The sequence below is a fragment of the Copadichromis virginalis genome, linkage group LG23 (assembly GCF_057382275.1).
Source record: "Copadichromis virginalis isolate Kocher_CV1m ecotype Utaka linkage group LG23, C_Virginalis_male_GT1.1, whole genome shotgun sequence".
In the NCBI taxonomy this organism is placed as follows: Eukaryota; Metazoa; Chordata; class Actinopteri; order Cichliformes; family Cichlidae; genus Copadichromis; species Copadichromis virginalis.
In genome coordinates, this window is record NC_140639.1 from 7,465,687 (window position 1) to 7,486,490 (window position 20,804).

Genomic DNA, 20,804 nt, shown 5'->3' on the forward strand with positions numbered 1-20,804 from the left:
TTTATTACCGCGCATGCGCACAAAACTGTTCCGTAAGCTGTCAAATCAGAGCGTTTTCTACTGAACAGAGACCAGACATAGCACGGTGAGCGGTGACTAACTAATTAAAAATGTCCCGAGTTTAAGGAAAGCGACTCCCGTTACGAATTGCTGGAGTTTTAAAACAACGGAAAATGACTTCGAAGAGCTTTTTTCGGAGAGCAGAGGGGCGTGAGTACAAATGTGGACACTATCGTCGTTCCCAGACACACTAACCAGACCGTACTAACGACTCCTTAAAGCTGCGGATCTTTAAAAGTTCACACCGATCTTCAAGAAAACTCTAATTTGCAGTTTTTAATAACAGCAATAATAATTCTGGTTACCAGCAGCCACTCACTATGATAGTTACTTTATCAAGTGGTGTAGACTAGAAGCGGAGGTAAAGAGGCTTGGCAGGAGCTGGACAGGTAGCTACTCCCGTTGCGATGGGCAACCGCGGGATGGAGGATCTAATTCCGCTGGTCAACCGCCTTCGAGATGCCCTGAGCAGCGTGGGGGAAAGCTGCAGCCTCCACCTGCCCCAGATTGCTGTGGTGGGCGGCCAGAGCGCAGGCAAGAGCTCCGTGCTGGAAAACTTTGTTGGCAGGTAAACCAAAGATACTCATCTCTATACAACAGAGACCACTGATACCAAGAGAGCATTTTCATTTGTAACAGATCTTTTACAAATTAGTCATAACCATTATGAACAAGTTTCATATTCATGACTTTCCCCTAAGTGACTCACTCTTTACTAAAGAACGGTGAAGTTACAATGTTATAACTGATGATGATTATTTGAGTCATACCAAATCTATGAACCATCATGAACCAAATGCTATACTCACCATTAATTAATCAAATTGTCACAACTTAGTTAGGCTGATCATAAACCAGTGAGCTTAATGTGGAGTAATGACTACGTTTGTGTGAGACTACTGGGGACACATTACTCGGGTTTGGCATGGCAAAAAATGTACTGTATACACTTTATATACAGTACTTTAAATCATTTTATATATATTACAGTATATACTTGTTATACACACAGTATTATACAGAAAATACTGTGATCTTGACCCACAGCTCATTTTTTTGTTTCTAAGTAGCCAGACTTTCTTGTAATTTTTTTTAAATGTTCTTTTGTTGAAAATTGTCTTTTCCCCACCAATTTTCTGTCAATTTCTGACTATTTTCAAAGGTATTGTTTGTCTTCTTTTTTTAACTTAACACATCTAAAAATCACTGAAGAATCAAAAAGGCAACTAAGTAATGAACCAGTGTTGTGTTTACACATAACAGACAACTTAGCAAAGAATCCACTTTAAATTGTATCTTTGGGTATTTTGCTGCCAACAGCCTGTTGCAAAAACACACAGTTTCGTCCAATTTCTTTAGTTGAATCTCCAAAAAACAACAAAGAAGATTGTCAGGCATAAGTAGTATTTTTGCACCAACAAGATGATAGGCCCCTTCAGCTGATCCATCCGCTGTTCACTGCAGCTTCATCATAAATTATCTTAGTGGAAAAGTGGCTGTCAATAAGCCATTCCCAATGAAGGGAAACAGGTGGAAAATACTGAGAACTGGATTGAAAATCAGTGGTAACAAGTCTTTGAAGCGATAAATTCAAATTTTGATTCAAATTATCATCAACAACATCGTCAACAGCCTGCATCGTTGTCAGAAAATATGTATTTTTTTTATTTAAATAACTTGTTAATTGTATTAAAATACAATTGGTGAGTTTTTTCTGTTGTCAAAACTGTTCAAGGTTGGGCCTGTGAAATGCATGATTTCCCTAAAGTGAAAGGAAAACTTAATACAGCTGCCTGTGTTCATACTTTCTACATCATGGCATCCATCCAACTCTAGTCTTAAATGCTATGTTGCTAGTCTGGAGTGGTGGATGCCGGGCATGTCAGGGTCTGTATGTAAGTAGTCAGTATAGCAGCTTATCTCATAGAGAGGTGTCACTGAATAGGTGACAGTTAATATGACTTCTGAAACACAATCAAAGCAGAATTCTTGCTATCTTGTAAGTCATTACGTTCACCAAGGTGGAGCTAAACAAGCTTTGTTTTGTTTCATCTTTTTCTGCCCTTTAACAGATTTCAAGGTCCTAAAAATATCCTCGCTTGCTTATGAATAACAGTGTTGTCTGGGTAAAGTTTAAATGCAACTGAGAGCATTTGGTGTGTGATGAGGAGACCAAGTACCTCTATCCTGTCCGGAAGGAAAACTGATGATTAAGTCAATAGTCTTCAAGCTTCCTGAGACAGTAAAGCTTTGTTAGCCGTAGGAGGCCTATGCATTGTTCTGATCTGTAGGCCGTCTATGCAATAATCTGTGGCATTCCAGCAGCAGGCTGTTCACGTCCTGATATTTTGTAACATACCTGTTGGACATGAGTATGTTCTTTTTGTGAATGACTGCAACAGCTGTTTAAACTAAGACAGGATGTAATAAAACAAACTTCCTGAATCTGATTTTAAAAGGAAAGGGAGTGTTATTTATACCCGGTGCATTTGGTTTCTCTAGAATTAACCCTTTATTTAGCTTTATTACCCAATCTAATCCATGCTGTTTTAATGCAACAATTGACAGCAACAGTCACCTCAGACTGCTTTATTTTGTAAGGTGCTATACCCTATAATATTGGAGAGAAAACCCCAATGATGAGACAATCCTTTGTGAGCAAGCACTTGGAAACAGTGGGAAGGAAGATCTCCTTTTTAACAGGAAGAGACCTCGTTTAAGGAGGAGCAGTTATCTTTTGTGACTTGTTGGGGGTTGAGAGGGGAAAAAAGAGAGAAAAGGCAAGCATAGCAAGACCACGAAACAAAAAGGACAAAGCACAAACTATGGGAGAGGGTAGAAAAATTTATCACATGTGATAGTTATATTAAAAAAACACTGGGAGTGAACAAAAGGGAAGTGGAGAAGAAATACTGTGTTCCTCATGGAAAGTCCCATGGCAGCCTGAGTTAATAGCAACAAAAGTAAGGGATGGTTCAGGGTCAGCTGATTCAGTGGAAACTGTTAGCTGTATCAAAAAGGGAGGCTTTAAGTCTATCTACTGAACCTAAATTGGGAGCTGGTTCCACAGAAGAACAGCCTAGCAGTAAAGGCTCAGCCTCCCATTCTACTTTTGGAAACTCTAGGAACCACAAGTAATCCTGCAGTCTGACAGAGAAGTGCTTGGTTTGGATAATATGGGATAATATGATTTTAAATTCAACTGGATTTAAAAGAGCGTTAGTGAAAAGGAGATGATATGGGAGAAATTCTCTTTCTAGTCCATGTTAGTACTCTTATTGCAGAATTTTAGATCAGCTCAAGGCTTTGGGGGGAGTGACTACAGAATTACAATAGTGCAGCCTAGAAGTAACAATAGAGATGAAAGAAGGCAGTCCTATATATCAGTTTATTGTGTCTCTTAAAGGACATATAGTGGTGAAAATCATAGGTGTCTTTACAGTATTACTAGAGGCCAGGTTAATACCATCCAGGTTACATATCTGATTATTCCTCAATTCTTCATCTGGTTCAGCGGATTAAATGCTAATCATTTTCTTGGTCTTGGTAACAAGAACGTTGCTGATGTTTTAGGACAGGGCTGTCAAACACAGGCTCAAACCTGGCCCAGCAGATGGCTTACAAAGACCAGGGAAGTTAAAATTGTAGTGTCTTGTATATCTTCACTTTACTACATAGGTATACACATGTACTGAAAATTTGATTTCTAGATCTTGACAATTTGTACAGTAACGTAAATTAAAGTTATGCAGTTGCTTTACTGGTCCGGCCCAGGTGAGCACCAACAAAACACATGAGGTCCATGAACTGAAGTGAGTGTGACACCCCTTTTTTAAGCAGTATGGCAACTGAACTAAACCTAATACTGGGTGCTATTGTGTCTAATGCTATAAAGGTACTCCCTAAATACTTTCAGTTTAATGGTCATATCTGTGGGCAAAGTATGTAAAATTATTAATATAGTATGGTAAACTTAATGTTTTATATTTGGTTTGGTGGTGGCGGGGAAGATGAATCAGCACCAGTAATAATACGCACATCTATGTGTATATTCTTTTATCTTTCCTCTAACAGAGACTTCCTTCCGCGGGGTTCAGGAATTGTTACTCGGAGACCTTTAATTCTCCAGCTGCTAAGTGATAACACAGGTAAGAGAGCTCATAGGGATGTCATGCCATAGCATTTCTTTAAAACTGGCACCAGATGGCAGTATGGCGTCTTATGATGACTGTGCCTCATAGAGTCCTGCTTTTTATTGCCCTTTTCTATAAAAAAAAAGAGGATTGGCATGATGGATAGCATTTTTTTTTTCTCAGAAACAGTCAAAGTATTTTAAGACAGCTGCTAGAAGAAAACAGTTGCAAGAAAAATTGGTTATATTGAAAGTTAGTGCTATGTTATTGTGTTAGCCAGTTGACTAATTTTAAGAACAGCTATAGATTTGGTGGACTAGGCAGAGTTTTTCCAAAGATACTGTAATGCTAAGATGATATTATGAGCCTCTTATTGTTTAGGTGCTGCATGTATTCAAATGCTCTGTGTCTCCCCCAGAGTTTGGTGAATTTCTACATTGTCAGGGAAAGAAGTTTACAGATTTTGACGAGATCCGCAAGGAAATCGAGACAGAAACACACAGACTTACGGGATCTAATAAAGCCATCTCTCCTGTTCCCATCCACCTACGGATCCACTCACCACATGGTACTGTGCAGGTCCTTGTGTTTTACTTGCCCCGCTTAACTTACTTTTGGTCTAGTTCTTAAACAAACCTTATGTCCATGTGTGTTTATTTGTATGTGTACAGTGCTGAACCTGACTCTTGTAGACCTACCTGGCATCACCAAAGTGCCTGTAGGCGATCAGCCAACAGACATAGAGTACCAGGTACGAGACATGATCATGCAGTACATCTGTAAGGAAAACTGTCTCATCCTGGCTGTCACACCTGCCAACACTGACCTGGCCAACTCTGATGCACTTAAACTGGCCAAAGATGTTGACCCTCAAGGTAAGCCCCATGACTGTGAATGTCCTGCTGTTTTTAAATAGTGACATTATTAAAATATAAAACCAGTTCCAAAGAAGTTGGGATGTTGCGTAAGAGCTTATTAAAAGTAAAGATGGGTAGAATTTTGGAATTGTTTCTTTACATAAGGCCTTACAAAGACCTTGCATACTTAAGTAACACAATACTAAACTGCATACTGCATGTATCAAAACAGCATGGCTTTGTAGCCCAGAGTTTTCACCCGCTGAAAACATTTGGCACATTGAAGAATACAACAAAGAAGACCAGGGACTGTTGACCTAGAATCCTTTTTCAGACAAGAATGGGACAACATTTTCTGCCAAAAGTCCAGCAGCTGCTCTCTTCAGTCCCTAGATGTTTATAGACTGTTGTTAAATGAATAGGGGATATTACACAATGGTTAACAAGCTGCTGTCCCAACTCTTTTGAGTTGATGTGTTGCTGCCATCAAATTTAAAATAACTTTCATTTTTCTTAAAATCATACATTTTCTCAGTTTAACCATTTGAAAAAAAATTTCATGCTCTGTTGTTAATAAAAGATGGATGGATGGATGGATGTTATATTCCTTATTCACATTTGTATGGAAATATGCATGTTTTTTCTCTTCTCTTTAGGGCTGCGCACAATAGGTGTAATCACCAAGCTGGACCTGATGGATGAAGGAACAAATGCCAGACAAATACTAGAGAACAAGTTGCTTCCTTTACGCAGAGGTGTGTTGCTTGTGTGTGTGTTCTTGCTCAGTGTGCTATCAAATCGCAATAGAGACTCTCTGGAGAGGATTGACATAATCATTGTGTATTTATTACCAGCCACAAGCTCACTCACAGCCAAGCACAAAGATAACTTTAGCTCTTTACGTGACATCACTGTACTCCCATTCAGTGTGTGCGTGTATGTGCATGTATTCTATGTATGCAGCAAGAGATAAAGAGTAAGAAATGGATTATTGATGGTGTTGGTTTGTGTATCAGCCAGAAGTGTAGAGTCTGACAAGTGGGAACTGATAGGCACCAGCCCAGCTGTTAGCTTAGAAAAGTTTGTAATTTGTGTCTGTGAGAGAGCGGAAGAGACAGAGGCCTGGAATTGGGCAATGCAGGCAGTGTACAGACTGGCTAAAGCACCACCAGGTGCTGGCTGCTTCATGCTTTTCCTACAGCACTAATGCATTAGCCATGGAAGCCCTCTGAAATAATTCCGCCGGTAGCAGCATTGAGCTGAAGTATTAGATGTGAAGCCTAGTGCTATTACATCTATTACTGTACCAAATAGGCAATTTGGCCTGCCCCTCACAATCCGCCCTGCTGTTGCAGAAACACACACATTTCCTGCTTGTATGCTACAGTTATAATGGAACAAATGGTGGTCTGGGAAGAGTTCCCAGGCACCCTCCAGAAAATGCGAGTTGAATCCATCTTACATCAGAGGCCTGTAATTTCTCCTTCCTGTTAGTGCACATTGTCATCCTTATCCTTACATACCTTTTTATAATTTCCCTTTCAACTCCTTCTCCCCAGGTTACATAGGGGTGGTGAACCGTAGTCAGAAGGACATTGATGGGAAAAAGGACATTAAGGAAGCTCTGAGGGCAGAGAAGGAGTTCTTCCTGTCCCACCCAGCCTACAAACACATGTCTGAAAAAATGGGAACACCTTATTTACAAAGAATACTCAACCAGGTTCAATATGTGAACTTTTAAACTGAGAAATATTACATTATGTGCTTGTGTTATTACTAACAATATTTGTTTTCAGCAATTCACAAACCACATTCGGGACACACTGCCAGCCTTCCGTAGTCATCTGCAGAGCCAGCTTCTGGCATTGAAGAAAGAAGCTGAAGATTACATGCAGTTTAATCCAAATGACCCCGCACGAAGGACCAAGACATTGCTACAGTGAGTCAGTCATTCTGTGTATACATATTCTATGTATATATATTTCTGTGTTTTTCATAGCCTGCATGTTTGTCTTTTAGATTAGTTCAGCGCTTTGCTGTTGACTTTGAGAAGCTGATTGAGGGCTCAGGTGACAAAGTAGACACCGTCAACCTGTCCGGAGGAGCTAAGATCAATCGAATCTTCCATGAACGTTTCCCCTATGAACTAATCAAGGTGTGTGTGTGTGTGTGTGTCAGAATGAGAATCAGAAACAAAATACTTTATTAATTCCTAAGGAAATTATGTGGTTACAGTTGATCCAACACAATAAGAACAGTTACAGACTGGACAAAATTAAATAATACAATGTATTACAAAGTTACAAATATAAGAAATAGGTTCAATATATACAAATAGCTTCTAGAATAATACAGAGATTTTATATATATATGATTGGCATCATTTCATGTGTGTGTGTGGGTGCCTTGTTTATTTGTTTGGATTATGATGTTTATGGTTTTGGTGATTGGTTTATGTTCTTCGGGCACCTGCATTTCCTTTAATAAGTGTAATGATAAACCAAGTTGCTCCTTAGCCAAGTGCTGTTTTTTATGAAGTACTGTGCATCTTTGCATGTCTTAAGATCGGGTCTGATGAAGGGAAGCTGCGGACGGAAATCAACTATGCCATCAGAAACACCCATGGTGTCAGGTTCAGTACAGTAGCAGTGTCAAGTGATTTTATTGTTTTGGTCTTTTTTTGTTTTTCTACTGTAACATCTTATATTTTTTTCCCTACAGGACGGGTTTGTTCACCCCTGACACGGCCTTTGAAGCCATAGTAAAGAAACAGATATCGAGGTTAAAAGGGCCATGTGTTAAATTTATTGACATGGTCAGTCAGGAACTAACCACCACTCTGTACCAGTGTATCGACAAGGTATAAATACTCTTGTTTCATGTATTTGTGTGTTGCTTTCTACACTTCGTGGTGTAGTAACTGTGTCATATCTCATTTGTGGTCTGTTTTTACTCTGTAGCTCAGTTCCTTTCCCAAGCTGCGAGATGAGACAGAAAGAATTGTTACCACTGAAATTCGAGAACTAGAGACTAAATGCAGAGACCAGGTAATCCATATTTGTGTAAGGGATGAATTGTTTTGGATTACTCAGTTGCATTCTTATGTTGTGTATTGTTTTATTTCATGAGTTAACATATGTTCGCACTGTCCAGGTCATGTTGCTTATTGACATACAGGTAGCCTACATAAATACCAAACATGAAGACTTTGTTGGCTTCAATAAGTGAGTCTCCACATCACCTTTAAGATTTCTAGCTAATAATAAGCATCGTTAATTATACACTATATTAAATCAGACTTGCTTTTCATTTATCTTAGTTCCCCCCAGATGCACAATCACACCAATACCAAGATTGCTGCACGGATTGGAGGAAAACAGGTGAGAGTCTAAATGGCTTGGCTTAATAAAATGAACCAGGGATCATGCAGCCCTAAAATGCAAATGAAGGCATTCTGAGACAGTTTGTCAGTTGAACCAGTCCATTGATCCTTAGCTTTACTTTTGTCTGAGTTAAATCTCCTGACAACTTAATTATTATTAATTATTATCAGTACAAGGAATCTGCAAAAATACAAACAAAATTCAAACTTTAAACGCATTTAATTTATGTGCTGTGGCACATAGCATATCTGTGTGCCACAGCAAAAATAAGACATTTTAGTCTTTTTCTATTAGATTTATATGTAGACATATTTATGTGACACATTTTGATTTAGCAGTGATAATTAAATACACATTTCTACTATAACTGGAACATTGATATGTGGTGTTGTTAATATTTGCTAAACAGCAGTAAATTTCAACCACAGCTTCAAAGGTAAATAAAAAAAAATTTATTTTCAAAGTCCCGAGTGATGCTTTGCTAATAGTTAACTGTTAAATGTAGTCATTGTTGGCGCCATCCCCAAAAATTGTCATATAATGAAAAAATGAACTCCATCTTTCTGTTGCTGCTTCATCTCCTGTTTTTTCTCTAGGGTGTGGCGCCTCATTCAAGTCTAATAGTAGGAGACCCGTTTCTTTAAATCTTCTCACTCACTGCTGCCTCTGCTGGCAATATGTGTGCACAGCGGTGAAGCTTAAGGGTTGTGGGTTGGCATGCTACTGATTGCAGCAAACACAGCAAAATGGCTCCTTGTAGCTTTAATAATCACATCTTTCATCATCTGCAACTTTCTCAGAAAGTGTTTTTTCTTTTTCTTGTTCAGTCTGTGCTAATCTTATAATTTCTCTTTCACAGTTCCCCCACTGTAAAAATATACATTTGCAGGAAGTATACGTTATCTTGGTATAATATGTCTCATTTCCTATAACTTGACACATCTTTCCTTTACAGTGCCTTTGTCTGTCACCTTTGACCGCTCTTCCTGTTTTCTCCCAAATTTGAACAGCCAGGCTCTGATTTCTGTGCTTGCTCGACCGTCTTTACCCTTTTAGGTTCTCTTAAACACCTGTGCAAGCTGTTTTTCAGTTAAATATTTTGTTGATTGCATCACTGTGTATCTCACAAATGTCTAACCCGCACAAATGTTATTTTTTTCCTCCAGTGTCAGCTGTTTGACTTTTACTCTTGTTTTCGTCAGCACAATCTGCTCTCATTGTATGACCTGCTTTTCATGCTTTCATGTGAATTGTGCCTTGCTGTGAACAATTGTCTGCTGTGTTGCCTTCTGAGCTTCTTACCCTTGACTGATGCAGGTCATACGCAAGGGTTGGCTGACCATCAATAACATTGGTATCATGAAAGGTGGAGCCAAGGAATACTGGTTCATACTTTCTGCAGAGAACCTCTCATGGTTCAAGGATGACAAGGTAAGGCCTTCACATTTATTTAATGACAAACTGAATTGAATATCTATTATCAAGATGAATTACACTTCAAATATTTTATTTATATAGTCCAAAACACAGAAATGCACTTAAGCCATCATCAGTTTATTTAAATAAATAAACTAAGCTTGAAATAGTGTGTTAATTGTTCATTTTAGAGAGGCAAAGTAAAATTGTTCATCTGTTCAGATCACATTCTTAAAAAAAAGAAGAAGTAGGTGGCAGAGATCTTAGTGGCCCTCTGCTCTGATGTCAGTGGGGCTGCCATCTGTCTGCCTGTCTGTGCCTGCTGTACAGGAGCAGAAGGTCTGCACAGCAAGTGTAGACAGGCAGACACACCACAACAGTCTCATCCTGTCACAGCTGATGTCATGGGAAGAGGGAAGGGCAGAGTAGAGGGAAAGAGATCAGAGAAGGGGAAACACATTGGAGCATTTCTCTACGGATAGAAACAAGCACCTGTAAACATTCACATCTGGATGAAAACTCTACGGCTGGATAGTTAACATTTGTGACTGTGAACGCGATAAAGAAACTTTGACATTGTTTGACAGACTGAGAATTGAGTGTTTTTTAGCAACAGTATGTTGATTGTTTTACAAATAAGTTATTGTTCTTGGTAACCACACTAAAATAGTTTGAAGGTTTAAGCTAAACAAACAGTGACATCATTCTAGTCACAACTAAAAGCACATCTTTAACCCCCTTCTCTCTGTCCAGCTAACTCTTGCTGTTCTCTCCTACCACCTGGACCTGTAATTGAACCCCACCATTTCCTCCATTCATTCCTCTGACACCCCCCTTCCCATTCGTGCTGCTCTCCCTTCAGTCTTCCCCCTTGCTCCCCCCTTTTCTTCCTCTTCTGGGAGTTTAGGCATTTGGAGCGGCTCACTCTGACACAGCTGGAGCTGCCCCAAGCCAAACTGAGACTCACACACATACACACATGCACACACAAACGCACTCAGTGGACAGGGTTGTATATACAGTATACAGTACACATGCAGACTCTGATGTAAACAAAGTGACATGCAAATAGTGGAGAAAAATATACACTCACTCAGACAGACACATGGTCACTTTTCAGATAAACACTGGATTGCTTGAACGCTGTGTTCCAAACATAGCCCCAGGCATCCATATTATACACACAGTGTTTTAGGTTTCCTCTTGCTGTCATTCCCTTACTAAGCATTTGCAAATCAACTCAGTCATACAAAGACTTTTTTGGACACAGGCAAGAAGTAATACAACTGCAGGCAAGTAATCATCTGTCGACCACATCAGAGCAGCAAGCTGGTTCTCTGCTGATGATCAAAATGAGACATGTATGCTTCACTACATGGATTAAAGCTACTATAAGAATTAAAATTTAAAAAAAAAATCTTTATACATTTTTGCTATGGTTGTTTAATCTCTGCACCTCATCACCATGTTTATCACTCGTTTATGTGCATTTTAAGTCACCCATGGTATCACAGGAGATGAGATCTACTGATTTTTTTTATGTGCACATAGACATACACACAGACGCATAAGCCAAACTCCTGCTTCTTCTCCCTCACAGCTCACAGTTCCCGCTCTCATAACCCCCCGCCCACACTACCTCCACACATTACTTTTTTCTTTGACTGCTGCCCCCCCCAACACGCACACACACTTATTTTTTTCTTTCTTTCTCTTGCCTCTGTTGCCTTTTACTCCTCCTTTCTCTCTCTCTCCCTCTCTCTGTCTGTCTCACCCTCTTTCTCTCTTTCTCCCCCTTTCTGTGGTTGGCAGTCTCCCTGGGACTGTGCACATTCCTGGCTGGAAAATCTGAAGCTTTGTCCAAACACCAGCTTCCAAGATCTGCCCAGAGAAATCCCACATGGCTGTTTCTACACTGCAGACCTCCCCTTTTGACTCCCCCTCTCTCCTCTCAACTACTCCACAGTCTTACTCCCAAAAACCCCTCTTCCCCCCTCTTCACCCCCCAAAACTCCCCTGCCACCCTCCCTTCATCATCTCTGTGTTGATTGCTTCCATGCACACAGTTTTAACCTGTTCGAATTACATCTTCATTCTATTATATATGTACCCTGCACTGACCTCATGCTGAAAGTGCAGCTTAACCGTTCAGAGTTTAATCTTCACAGCACATTGAACAGACGAACATTCCTTCACCCCTCAACTGCCAGAACTCCACCAGGGAGCTGAAGAAAAACAGACGGCTCATGACTATACATTTAATCTACATGCACTCCTCTATGTGTTTGCATGTGAGGCCTATCTCAGGTCCATTAGCCTCTAGGAAGGGGGGACATAGCTTCAGACACAGCAGCTCTGATGTATGATCCTTCACGACCACCCTGACACCACTGCGATTACGACACACACACATAAATACACAAATGTGTATACAAAGCAATGCCACAATGTCCTTTAACCACAAGAGCAATCATATTGCAAAGCAGATGCACATGCAAAATGTGTGAGGCAATCTGTGGAAAAAGTTAGGTTAGAGCTTTTCTGAAGTTGCTGTGCGCAAAATAAGCTCAGCTCATTAGCTGATTTGTAGCCTTCTTAGTTTGCAGCCCTAAAAGACAGGAAAAACAGTCAAGTTATACTTCACATGTGTTATTCTCACTAGTCAACAAAGACAGTTAATTCAAGCTGACAAATACCACAAAATGGATGAGAGATTGTGCAACTTAGTATAAAGCTGGTCACAGTGATTAAAGATATGAAATCGTGTGATAGTATATGCATATTTAAAGGCACTTGCACATCTGCAAGCGAGAAACATCACAAAATAATAGACCTTATATTTGCCAGCATAGACTATGTGCAGTTTTCATCTTCTCTTGTGTATTTGTAGATGGCATTAGTATAAGCTGCTGATGCACTTCCTTGCACAGTCTAACCAATGTGCAGACTACTGTACACCAGTAAGATCCTGAACAGGTAGTCTGAACACTGGGATGACGGAGCAGGACCCTTTCTCGTTTGTGTTCGGCCTTGCCTTTTCCATCTCTGGCTGTTTTCTTGCAGTCCTGCATGAGGCGTTGGAGAGTTGACAAAAGGTTTCCTCTGTTTTTCTCATATTTCTTATCCGGTTCCAATGCTGGGTCGTAGGGCAAGACACACACATCAGACATCCACTCCTATGGGCATCTCTCCTTCAGACATGTTAGTGTACCTTGATTCGGTCGTCCGCAGGGCTGTGTCCCGATGTAGTATCCAGTCTTGACGTGGCACATTCACCCATTCAGCCAGGGATCTGCCTGTTCACTCAGGGAAGGCATAAGGAAATAAGGGGAGTGAGAGAAGGAGAGAGAGTTAGGGAGGAACTTAGCAGCCATATATGGGTTGATGGGACCCATGGGGGAATCAACTTTGGAGTGGTCTGGAGTTTCTCCCCATTTCTTCTTCACAATCGCTCCTGCTTTCTATGTTCCTCAACATTTCCTTGTCTACTTTTGCGAAATTCACCTCCCTCTGTCCATGTCTATCCCTCCGCTTCCTCTCTTTCTCATCTCTACTTTCTATTTCTACCCCATCGGAGCACCCTATACTCACTCCGGTCTCCTCCCTCTCCGTCTAAAGCGATCCCAGATGTTGCTGTATGAGCGCCAATCGCGTTCTGTCATTTTTTTTTCAACCTCTGTTACAGGAAGTGGGCCCCTTTGTTAAAAAAAAAAAGGACAGAGGAGCAAAGGAAGAGAGTCGTAGGGTTCAGGGAAGCACTGGGAGAAAGACTGATGACCAAAATGTACTTCCAGAATAGTCGCCTCTCATTTCATTCGTGCACATGATCAAACGCATGAGCACATATTCGAATCTACACATTGTTAAAAAATGCTCTTCTGGCGTTAGGTATTCTGACTCTGGTGGTCACTTTTTTCTTTGAACTCTCCATCCATCCATGGCTGTACCTATAACCAGGCTTTATGGAAGGCCCTTTCTCAAAGGCTAGACAGAAAGAGCAGGCTGGAGAATAGAGAGATGAGGGGGAAGGGCTTGACTTTAGGAGAAATGTTGTGTTAGAGCTTGAGTCTGAGTAATGACTTTCACATGTGGCCCGGCCTCTCTACCTCTTTTTTTCATACTACTTCTCTCGTTCCCTCCCTCCCTGCTTCACTTTTCTGCATCCTGCCTCCATACTGTCTGGTTCTCCTCACACTAGCCGCTCCACTCCTCCAACTGTTCTCCGTCATTCATAAGTCCCCATGGTGATGACAGACTATAGACTTATGGCAACTCTCCCCCTCCCCCACTGATTCTCCTGAACTAGTTTGTGAGTTGTTAATGTGAGTCAGTCTGACAGTCAGACACATCATCTTATATGAACTCGGATGCACTCCTAGCACAATGTTCCACATCTCCATTTCGCCTTGCCTTCTGACACTTTTCCCATTACAGTTCATGTCTCTTGGCTCCACTTTCTTCTCTAGGTGCACGCTAAGAAATATTTACTACCAGACACATGCAAACTGGCCTTAGTCTCTGGTGGTTTTTGCTATCAACGCTGTTATTGCCTCTATGGTGTCGTATATTACTCTGCATACCAATGTCAAAATTTTATCTTTTCATATTCTGTCTTTTTTCAGGAGAAGGAAAAGAAGTACATGCTTCCACTGGACAACTTAAAGCTCAGAGACGTGGAAAAGGGCTTCATGTCCAGCAAATATGTTTTTGCTATCTTCAACACAGAGTTAAGGTTTGTGTGTGGTTGGAGGCGTGTGCTTTTTCATATGTGCCTGTTTGGTGAGTGAATGCGTGAGTCAGAAAAGGGAGTTCTGTTCTTGTCACCTGCTCGATGAAACTTTTGTGATATTTTACGAGGGTGGACATGTTGGAGGAGGAAAGGGAGGAGATGTCAGAGTGGCGTTTTGCCCTTCCGCCGACCTCTTCCATTCAACTTTGCCACCGGAACCAAAAGGGATATCCAGCGGGTACTGGAGCGGATGCCGTTTTTTTTTTTTTGCTCTCTAAGTATATGCCAGGCTTTTGAGGGCAGAGCTGGGTTTGGGGTTTGCTAAGTTTATGGGTGTGAAACAGATTGAGAAGGACAGAGAGACAAAGGGAAAACATAAGAGGCAAGAGAGAGAGAGTGTTTAGGAGCTGGAGCTGACCCAAAGCCTGGCTGATTGTACCAGAGCATGTGGGCTTTGTTTATAATGCTTTGCTATGCTACATTCGGACACACAAACTGAATTCATAAGTGCGTGTGTGTGTTTCCACATGTGTGTATGTGCCTTTGCAAAGAGCATGCGTATAGACCACAGCATACCGACGGCAGGCTCATTAAGCAGCTAATCAAAGCCAGAGCGCTTGGATCAGAGATGAGGCTGCTCTTGTTTGGAAAGAATTGCTCGACTCACCACAAAAAGGAGGGAGAGGGAAGAACTGGAAGGGTTGGGGGGGAGAAAGAAAGCAGCAGAGAGAGAGAGAGAGAGTATCAGAGCCAATGGGCCAGGAATGTGTCAAAGTCTGTCCTGTGGCGCCCCCCCCCCAATCCAACCCCTCTACCCCCCTTTCCTGCGCCCTCACTCTGTTTCTCTTTCTGTATTTGTGTGTGTGGCTTTGTCCCTGTCTGACAGTAATCAAAACCTCAGGAAACTCTTCAAATCTAAAGCAGTCATAGCGCTGCAGAAATTCCTTCAGATTAGTGAAAAAGCTCCCAGTGAGCTGAGGAGAGAGCATAAAAAAAGGCCGTTTAAAACAAATGTTGGTGTAAGTGATAAATCAACATAGAGAACAATTTTCTTATGCGCTCACTGGTGTAAACGAATGTTCAGTGTCCTGATCTTAGTGTAATAGCACTCCAGTATTGTCATGGTTGGCCCGGCTCCCCGTCTGTTAGCCACCACACCCTGATTTATTAGCCTCACCCATACTAGCCCAGTTATAAGCACACAAACTAAAAGCCTATTTCTTCATCGCTCTGTATACCTCTCTGTCACCACAGTGTAGTTTCTCAGTTTCTGCTGTCTGTTGTTCTCACACACAGTCTTCACATTTTTGAGGTTAATTGCTACGTGTTCTGAATGTGAGGAGGGAACAACAAAAGGGGGAAAAAAACAATCGAGTGATTAAAGAAAAATGTTTAACAGATGGGCCACGGCCTGCTCCAGATTCTTTACTTGTTTCTGACTTTGTTACTAAGCGTTGAGATGTCAGATGATGTGAAGAGGGACGTGAGAGGACAAACAGAGAGCAAGCTGAGTTTGGGTATGAATCACGGTGAAAAAATACGTGATGATGATGATAAGGAGATAAGCTGCCGTGAATAAGGTCGTGTGAAGCATTGCGTTTGGGAAGCAATAAATGATGTATGTGTTATATGTGTGTATATCGGTGCCGTGTATGTTTCTGTGTGTGTTTTAATCTAGTTGAAAGTGTCTGCGTCTGTCTTTATGCCCTTTAGATCTGCAAGTGTCCAACATGTTACACGGGGAGGGTTGCCTACTTGAAAGTGTAACATAGACCTGACACACATCAGTTTACATAGAGCCTGATAGCTTCTGTTACCCGTGTATCACTTGATGTATACTTATATTTTTATTATTACTATACAGGATGCAGTAATGGGACACAGGTCAGCCAGTGCTCCATTTAAACAAAGTAAATTTAAAAAGATTCCATTGGCTGATTTTACAAACAAATTTATCAGCATGAACGAGAAATATTTGCAGGACACACTGCACATTGCTTTACAAAGCAGACTGAATAATACGGTACCCAGACTGACAAACAATAAAACTGTTAAACGTTTGTTATGGAAACACAAGAAATTATTTTTTCTGTACAAACAAAATGCTACACAAAGACTGTATATAAAGATATATATACAGTCTGTGGGTTAGCGCATGAAGGCATCCTTGTGCCAGTAACATTTCACTTGTGTACAGATTGGGTCAGAGGCTTAGTAAATAATATTTGTATATAAAGAATTTCGAATACAAACAGTGAAATCGTCCAAGTGGCCTTGATGTTCTCTTTTAAACACTCTACACCCTAGCTGATAAGTTCGCAACTATAACTAAATGTTTGGCTTAATCACCTACACAGAGTTCACAAGAAAAGGTTAAAGTTCCTGTTATGGATAATAGGTCTTGTATACGTTCATCAGAGTTCCCATGAAACACATCGGAAAATGTGTTTGGTACGAACTGTATATTTTCTTAACCGTAAGGTAAGCACTGGGCCAGTCTCCCGTACAACGTATATAAGGTTTTGTGTATATTACTCCGTATTGCAGAAAGCTCCCTTGAGTTAAAAGTGTTATTGCTGTATATTTTTTGGACATTTCTGACAGGATTGTAATGAATTGCAGGAATGTGTATAAGGACTACAAATGCCTGGAGTTGGCCTGTAACTCTCAGGAGGAGCTGGACAGCTGGAAGGCTTCTCTGCTACGGGCCGGAGTCTACCCTGAGAAAGTTGCTGTTAGTACTTTGACCCCTAATTCAACGTAATTAAACCCAGTCCTGACCTTAGCTTTGGGGAACTGCACCTGTCTGCACCTTACCTTTGAGTTATATGCACTCATTGGCTTTGCTAACCTTAAACCCTGTCTGTAACCCCTTACCCCTCTCTCTCCATGTTCCCCTTTCTCTCCCCCTGCCAAAGAGAAAAAGCAAGTCCCCCACCCCTTCCATCCCGCTCTGTCGTTGGCTCTTTAGTACAGCATTCTTGGTCCATGATGTCACTACAATATGTGTGTGTGTGTGTGTTCTGGTCTGTTTCTAATCAGCAGTTCCTCGTCCCTCACACACTCCCCCTTTTTTTTTTCTTCTGCCCATTCCTCCTTGACTCCTTCTTTTTTGTTCCTTGTGTTCAACTCTCCTTGTTCTTATCCTATCAAATGTGTTTCTTCTTGTTACTAACATGGAATAGATGTGGCCACTAAATATAAAAGAAAGCTTTGTCTCTTTACACATCTGTATTTGTATTAAATTACTAGCTGTGGTATATCAGCAGTCCCTGTAGCATGGCACACTACACTGTAGATTATTGCTTAAATGGGTTGTCTGTATAGTGTTAAGATGTATATATATGTCCCAACTTGTGTGTTTTTTACTAAGGTGGATGAGCAGGGGAATGGACCTCCTGAAAACCTCTCCGACCCCCAGCTGGAACGTCAAGTGGAGACCATTAGTAACCTGGTTGATTCCTACATGGGCATCATCTATAAGACGGTCAGGGACTTAATGCCAAAGACCATGATGCACCTCATGATTAACAGTGTAAGCTCTCCAGACCACACTTTTAACTGTTATTTTTATTTTTTTTGGTGCAGCAAATCCTTTTCACTTTTTTTTCTACATTTTTTGTTTTTTTGAAATTTGAAATTCCACTTGATCCATATCCTGACCAACAGAAAAAAAGAAACTTTCAGGGGGTAAAAAAACATTTTTTGCCACCGATTAAGAATATAGATTCGTTTTTCTGAATTAGAATAAAATACCACTTCACAAAGTTACATTTTAACTTCTCACAGTAGTTTATAATCCCTCTCTGTAGGTTAAGGAGTTCATTAGCTCTGAGCTCCTGGCCCAACTCTACGCTCTGGGAGAATGCTCAGCTCTGATGGATGAGTCACCAGAGCAGCAACAGCACCGAGTTGAAGTGCTCCAAAAGCATGCTGCCCTGAAGGAGGCGCTCGCTGCCATTGGAGAAATCTCCACCTCTACCTGCACTACCCCTTTGCCTCCACCTGTGGATTCTTCCTGGATAAAACCATCCAGGTGCAAATGTACACATATACATAGATGGATTCATTGAAACAAATCTGTACAACCTATCACTTAAGCTTCTCTCGTCTTCTGCTTCTCTTGCCAAGCCTCCCTAAAACTGCAGCCAGTGGTAAGCCTGGGATCCGTAGCCATGCTCCACCTGTTCCTCGGGTGCCCAGCGCTGGACCCAAAAGCTCCCCTAATGGCTCTCGGCAGCACACTAGTCAACAAAATCGTACCCCAGCCTTGGTGCCAAGGTGACTGTGAAACCAGAGAGATTAGCCCATGAAACCTGACCTGTTGTATAAATGATGACCTCTAGGCTTCGCCAAGCCTGGCATTTATGCATACACATGCGCACACATGCAAAATCAAATGTTCCCGTACAAAGGCACAGGGTTAGAAAAAGTTGTTATTTGAGCTGGGTGGGGGTCTGCTGGAAAATGTGTTTCTCATATTCTCCTTCCCATCAGCCTCAGTAGACAAGACCTCCGCATGCTTTCTACTGGAGCCAGATACAACAGGCTGAGCGCCCTGTCAACTTTTCATCTTTCTCTCTGTCCTTCATTCCCCCTTTTTCTTCTAGCATGCATTTGTTTTATTGCCTTCCTCAGTTTCCCTCATGCAATAACCATTATTTTTCCTTTTGCCCGTACCTCTTTTTCTTCAACTTTTTCTTTACTTCTCCTCTTTCACTGGTTCCTCCCCTGCTTTTGGCCCGTCTCTCCTTTTTCTCTCTGCCTCATTTCCTCTGTGCTCTCCAATGGTTCTTTAGGTTCTTTCCCTCATACACTCTCTTTCCTTGCCTGAGTCTTTCCATCCAGCCTAATGCTTGTCTGGCTCCCCTATAGATATAGAGTCATTGGGACACGATCTTACTGTAATCAGTCTTGTACTTGTACTCTACTTGTATGCTCTATGCAGCTTTATGAGTCTTGCCTTTATGTGCATTTTCTCATCATTATAAAGTCTATTTAGCTTATCATGTGTGGAGCTACGGGCAAATAAAAACACAGTAAAGAAATATAGAAATATGTAAATTATAACTTGGAATTAGGAACAACGGAAAGCCCCAGCTGGCACTGCTACACTTGGATCAACTCCTTGCTAATAATAAGGCATCTCCTAATTCATGAACATCTTTATCCAGGGTTCAGAATTATCTTATTCCTTTATTTATTTAGGAAGGCTGAATGTATAAAGCTTATAAAGTCCTGACTGCTTAGCCCCAGACTGTACCTCTCTGCAGATTAACTAGAAATTTAAATGCGGATGATTAAGAAAGCTACAGTGAGAGACAGCACCGTCCCATCAGAGATACCATGTCCTCAAAATCATGCATAAGTCTTTCAAATTTTGAAAGATGTTATAAGATCTAATGTAGAGAAACTTTTATAGAAACTTTGCTAATATAAACCATATAGTAATGTCTTTGATCTAATATTGTCTCCAGGAGGCTTCCCCCAGCAATCCCAAGTGTGAAATAAGCCCCCTCTGCTCTGAACTCCATTACCCATCTGCCCCCATGGTCCTTTCAGCTGCAGCTGGCTGCTACCCGGAGACACTCCTGACCTGCATGATGTATAATACAGCTGAAGCACGATGATGGGCTTTTCTCTGTCTCCTCTGGGAGCTGCTGTCTGCAAAACTCACTCCATCCTGAGCCTGTTTTGTACATAATATCAACGGCCACAAACGATGGAATGTGCACAACTGTCTGCTGGCTTCTCTCAAGTGCCTGAACCTTTTGTAGATAAAAATATCAATCTGAATTATTATACTGAAAAGAATATACATGCACTGTTTCTATTTTCCGTGAATAAACAGGTATTTTATTTTTGAATGCATGTGCAAATGTCATTATTTGGAAGCTAGCTATCGCTGACTTGATCAGCATTAGTGTAAGCAGAACCCTATGCTGATTTATTTTATTTATTTATTTATTTTTTTTTGGGGGGGGGGGGGGGGGTTCAGTGGCCTACAAGGTGTTAAAACCAGCTAACTCAAAACCTTAGAAATTACCTTATGGGGTTGCAGTGGTCTCCAGTAAAGTCGTTAAATAATTTTAGTTGTAAAGCTAAAGCTATGGTCTTCAAATCCAATTTGAAGATAATGTTCATAATACCCGTTTATATGTAGGTGTGTGTGTGTGTGTGTGCGTGTTTGTAAAGTGTATGCGTTCTCACTGGTGTGTAAATAAAC

The 20,804-nt window shown here is 41.0% G+C and overlaps 1 protein-coding gene across 3 annotated transcripts; it reads left to right on the forward strand.

Moving 5' to 3' along the window:
* Positions 1 to 2: 2 nt before the first annotated feature.
* Positions 3 to 20,445, forward strand: dnm3a (dynamin 3a). 3 transcript variants are annotated; one of them, XM_085447317.1, is made up of 21 exons: positions 4 to 628; positions 4,135 to 4,208; positions 4,612 to 4,761; positions 4,865 to 5,068; positions 5,707 to 5,805; positions 6,610 to 6,770; positions 6,847 to 6,989; positions 7,070 to 7,205; positions 7,615 to 7,682; positions 7,772 to 7,910; positions 8,011 to 8,097; positions 8,204 to 8,274; positions 8,370 to 8,430; positions 9,030 to 9,056; positions 9,751 to 9,864; positions 14,472 to 14,581; positions 17,201 to 17,312; positions 17,952 to 18,113; positions 18,391 to 18,614; positions 18,710 to 18,859; positions 20,056 to 20,445. In XM_085447317.1, exons 1-21 carry the CDS (start codon positions 468 to 470, stop codon positions 20,087 to 20,089), a joined length of 2,487 nt encoding a protein of 828 aa, XP_085303443.1. In that variant the 5' UTR covers positions 4 to 467; the 3' UTR covers positions 20,090 to 20,445. The 3 variants fall into 3 exon arrangements, with proteins under 3 accessions (XP_085303445.1, XP_085303443.1, XP_085303444.1); XM_085447318.1 differs by lacking the exon at positions 9,030 to 9,056; XM_085447319.1 differs by lacking the exons at positions 18,710 to 18,859; positions 20,056 to 20,445 and having other exon boundaries at positions 3 to 628; positions 17,201 to 17,338; positions 18,391 to 18,457.
* The last annotated feature ends 359 nt before the right edge of the window (positions 20,446 to 20,804 follow it).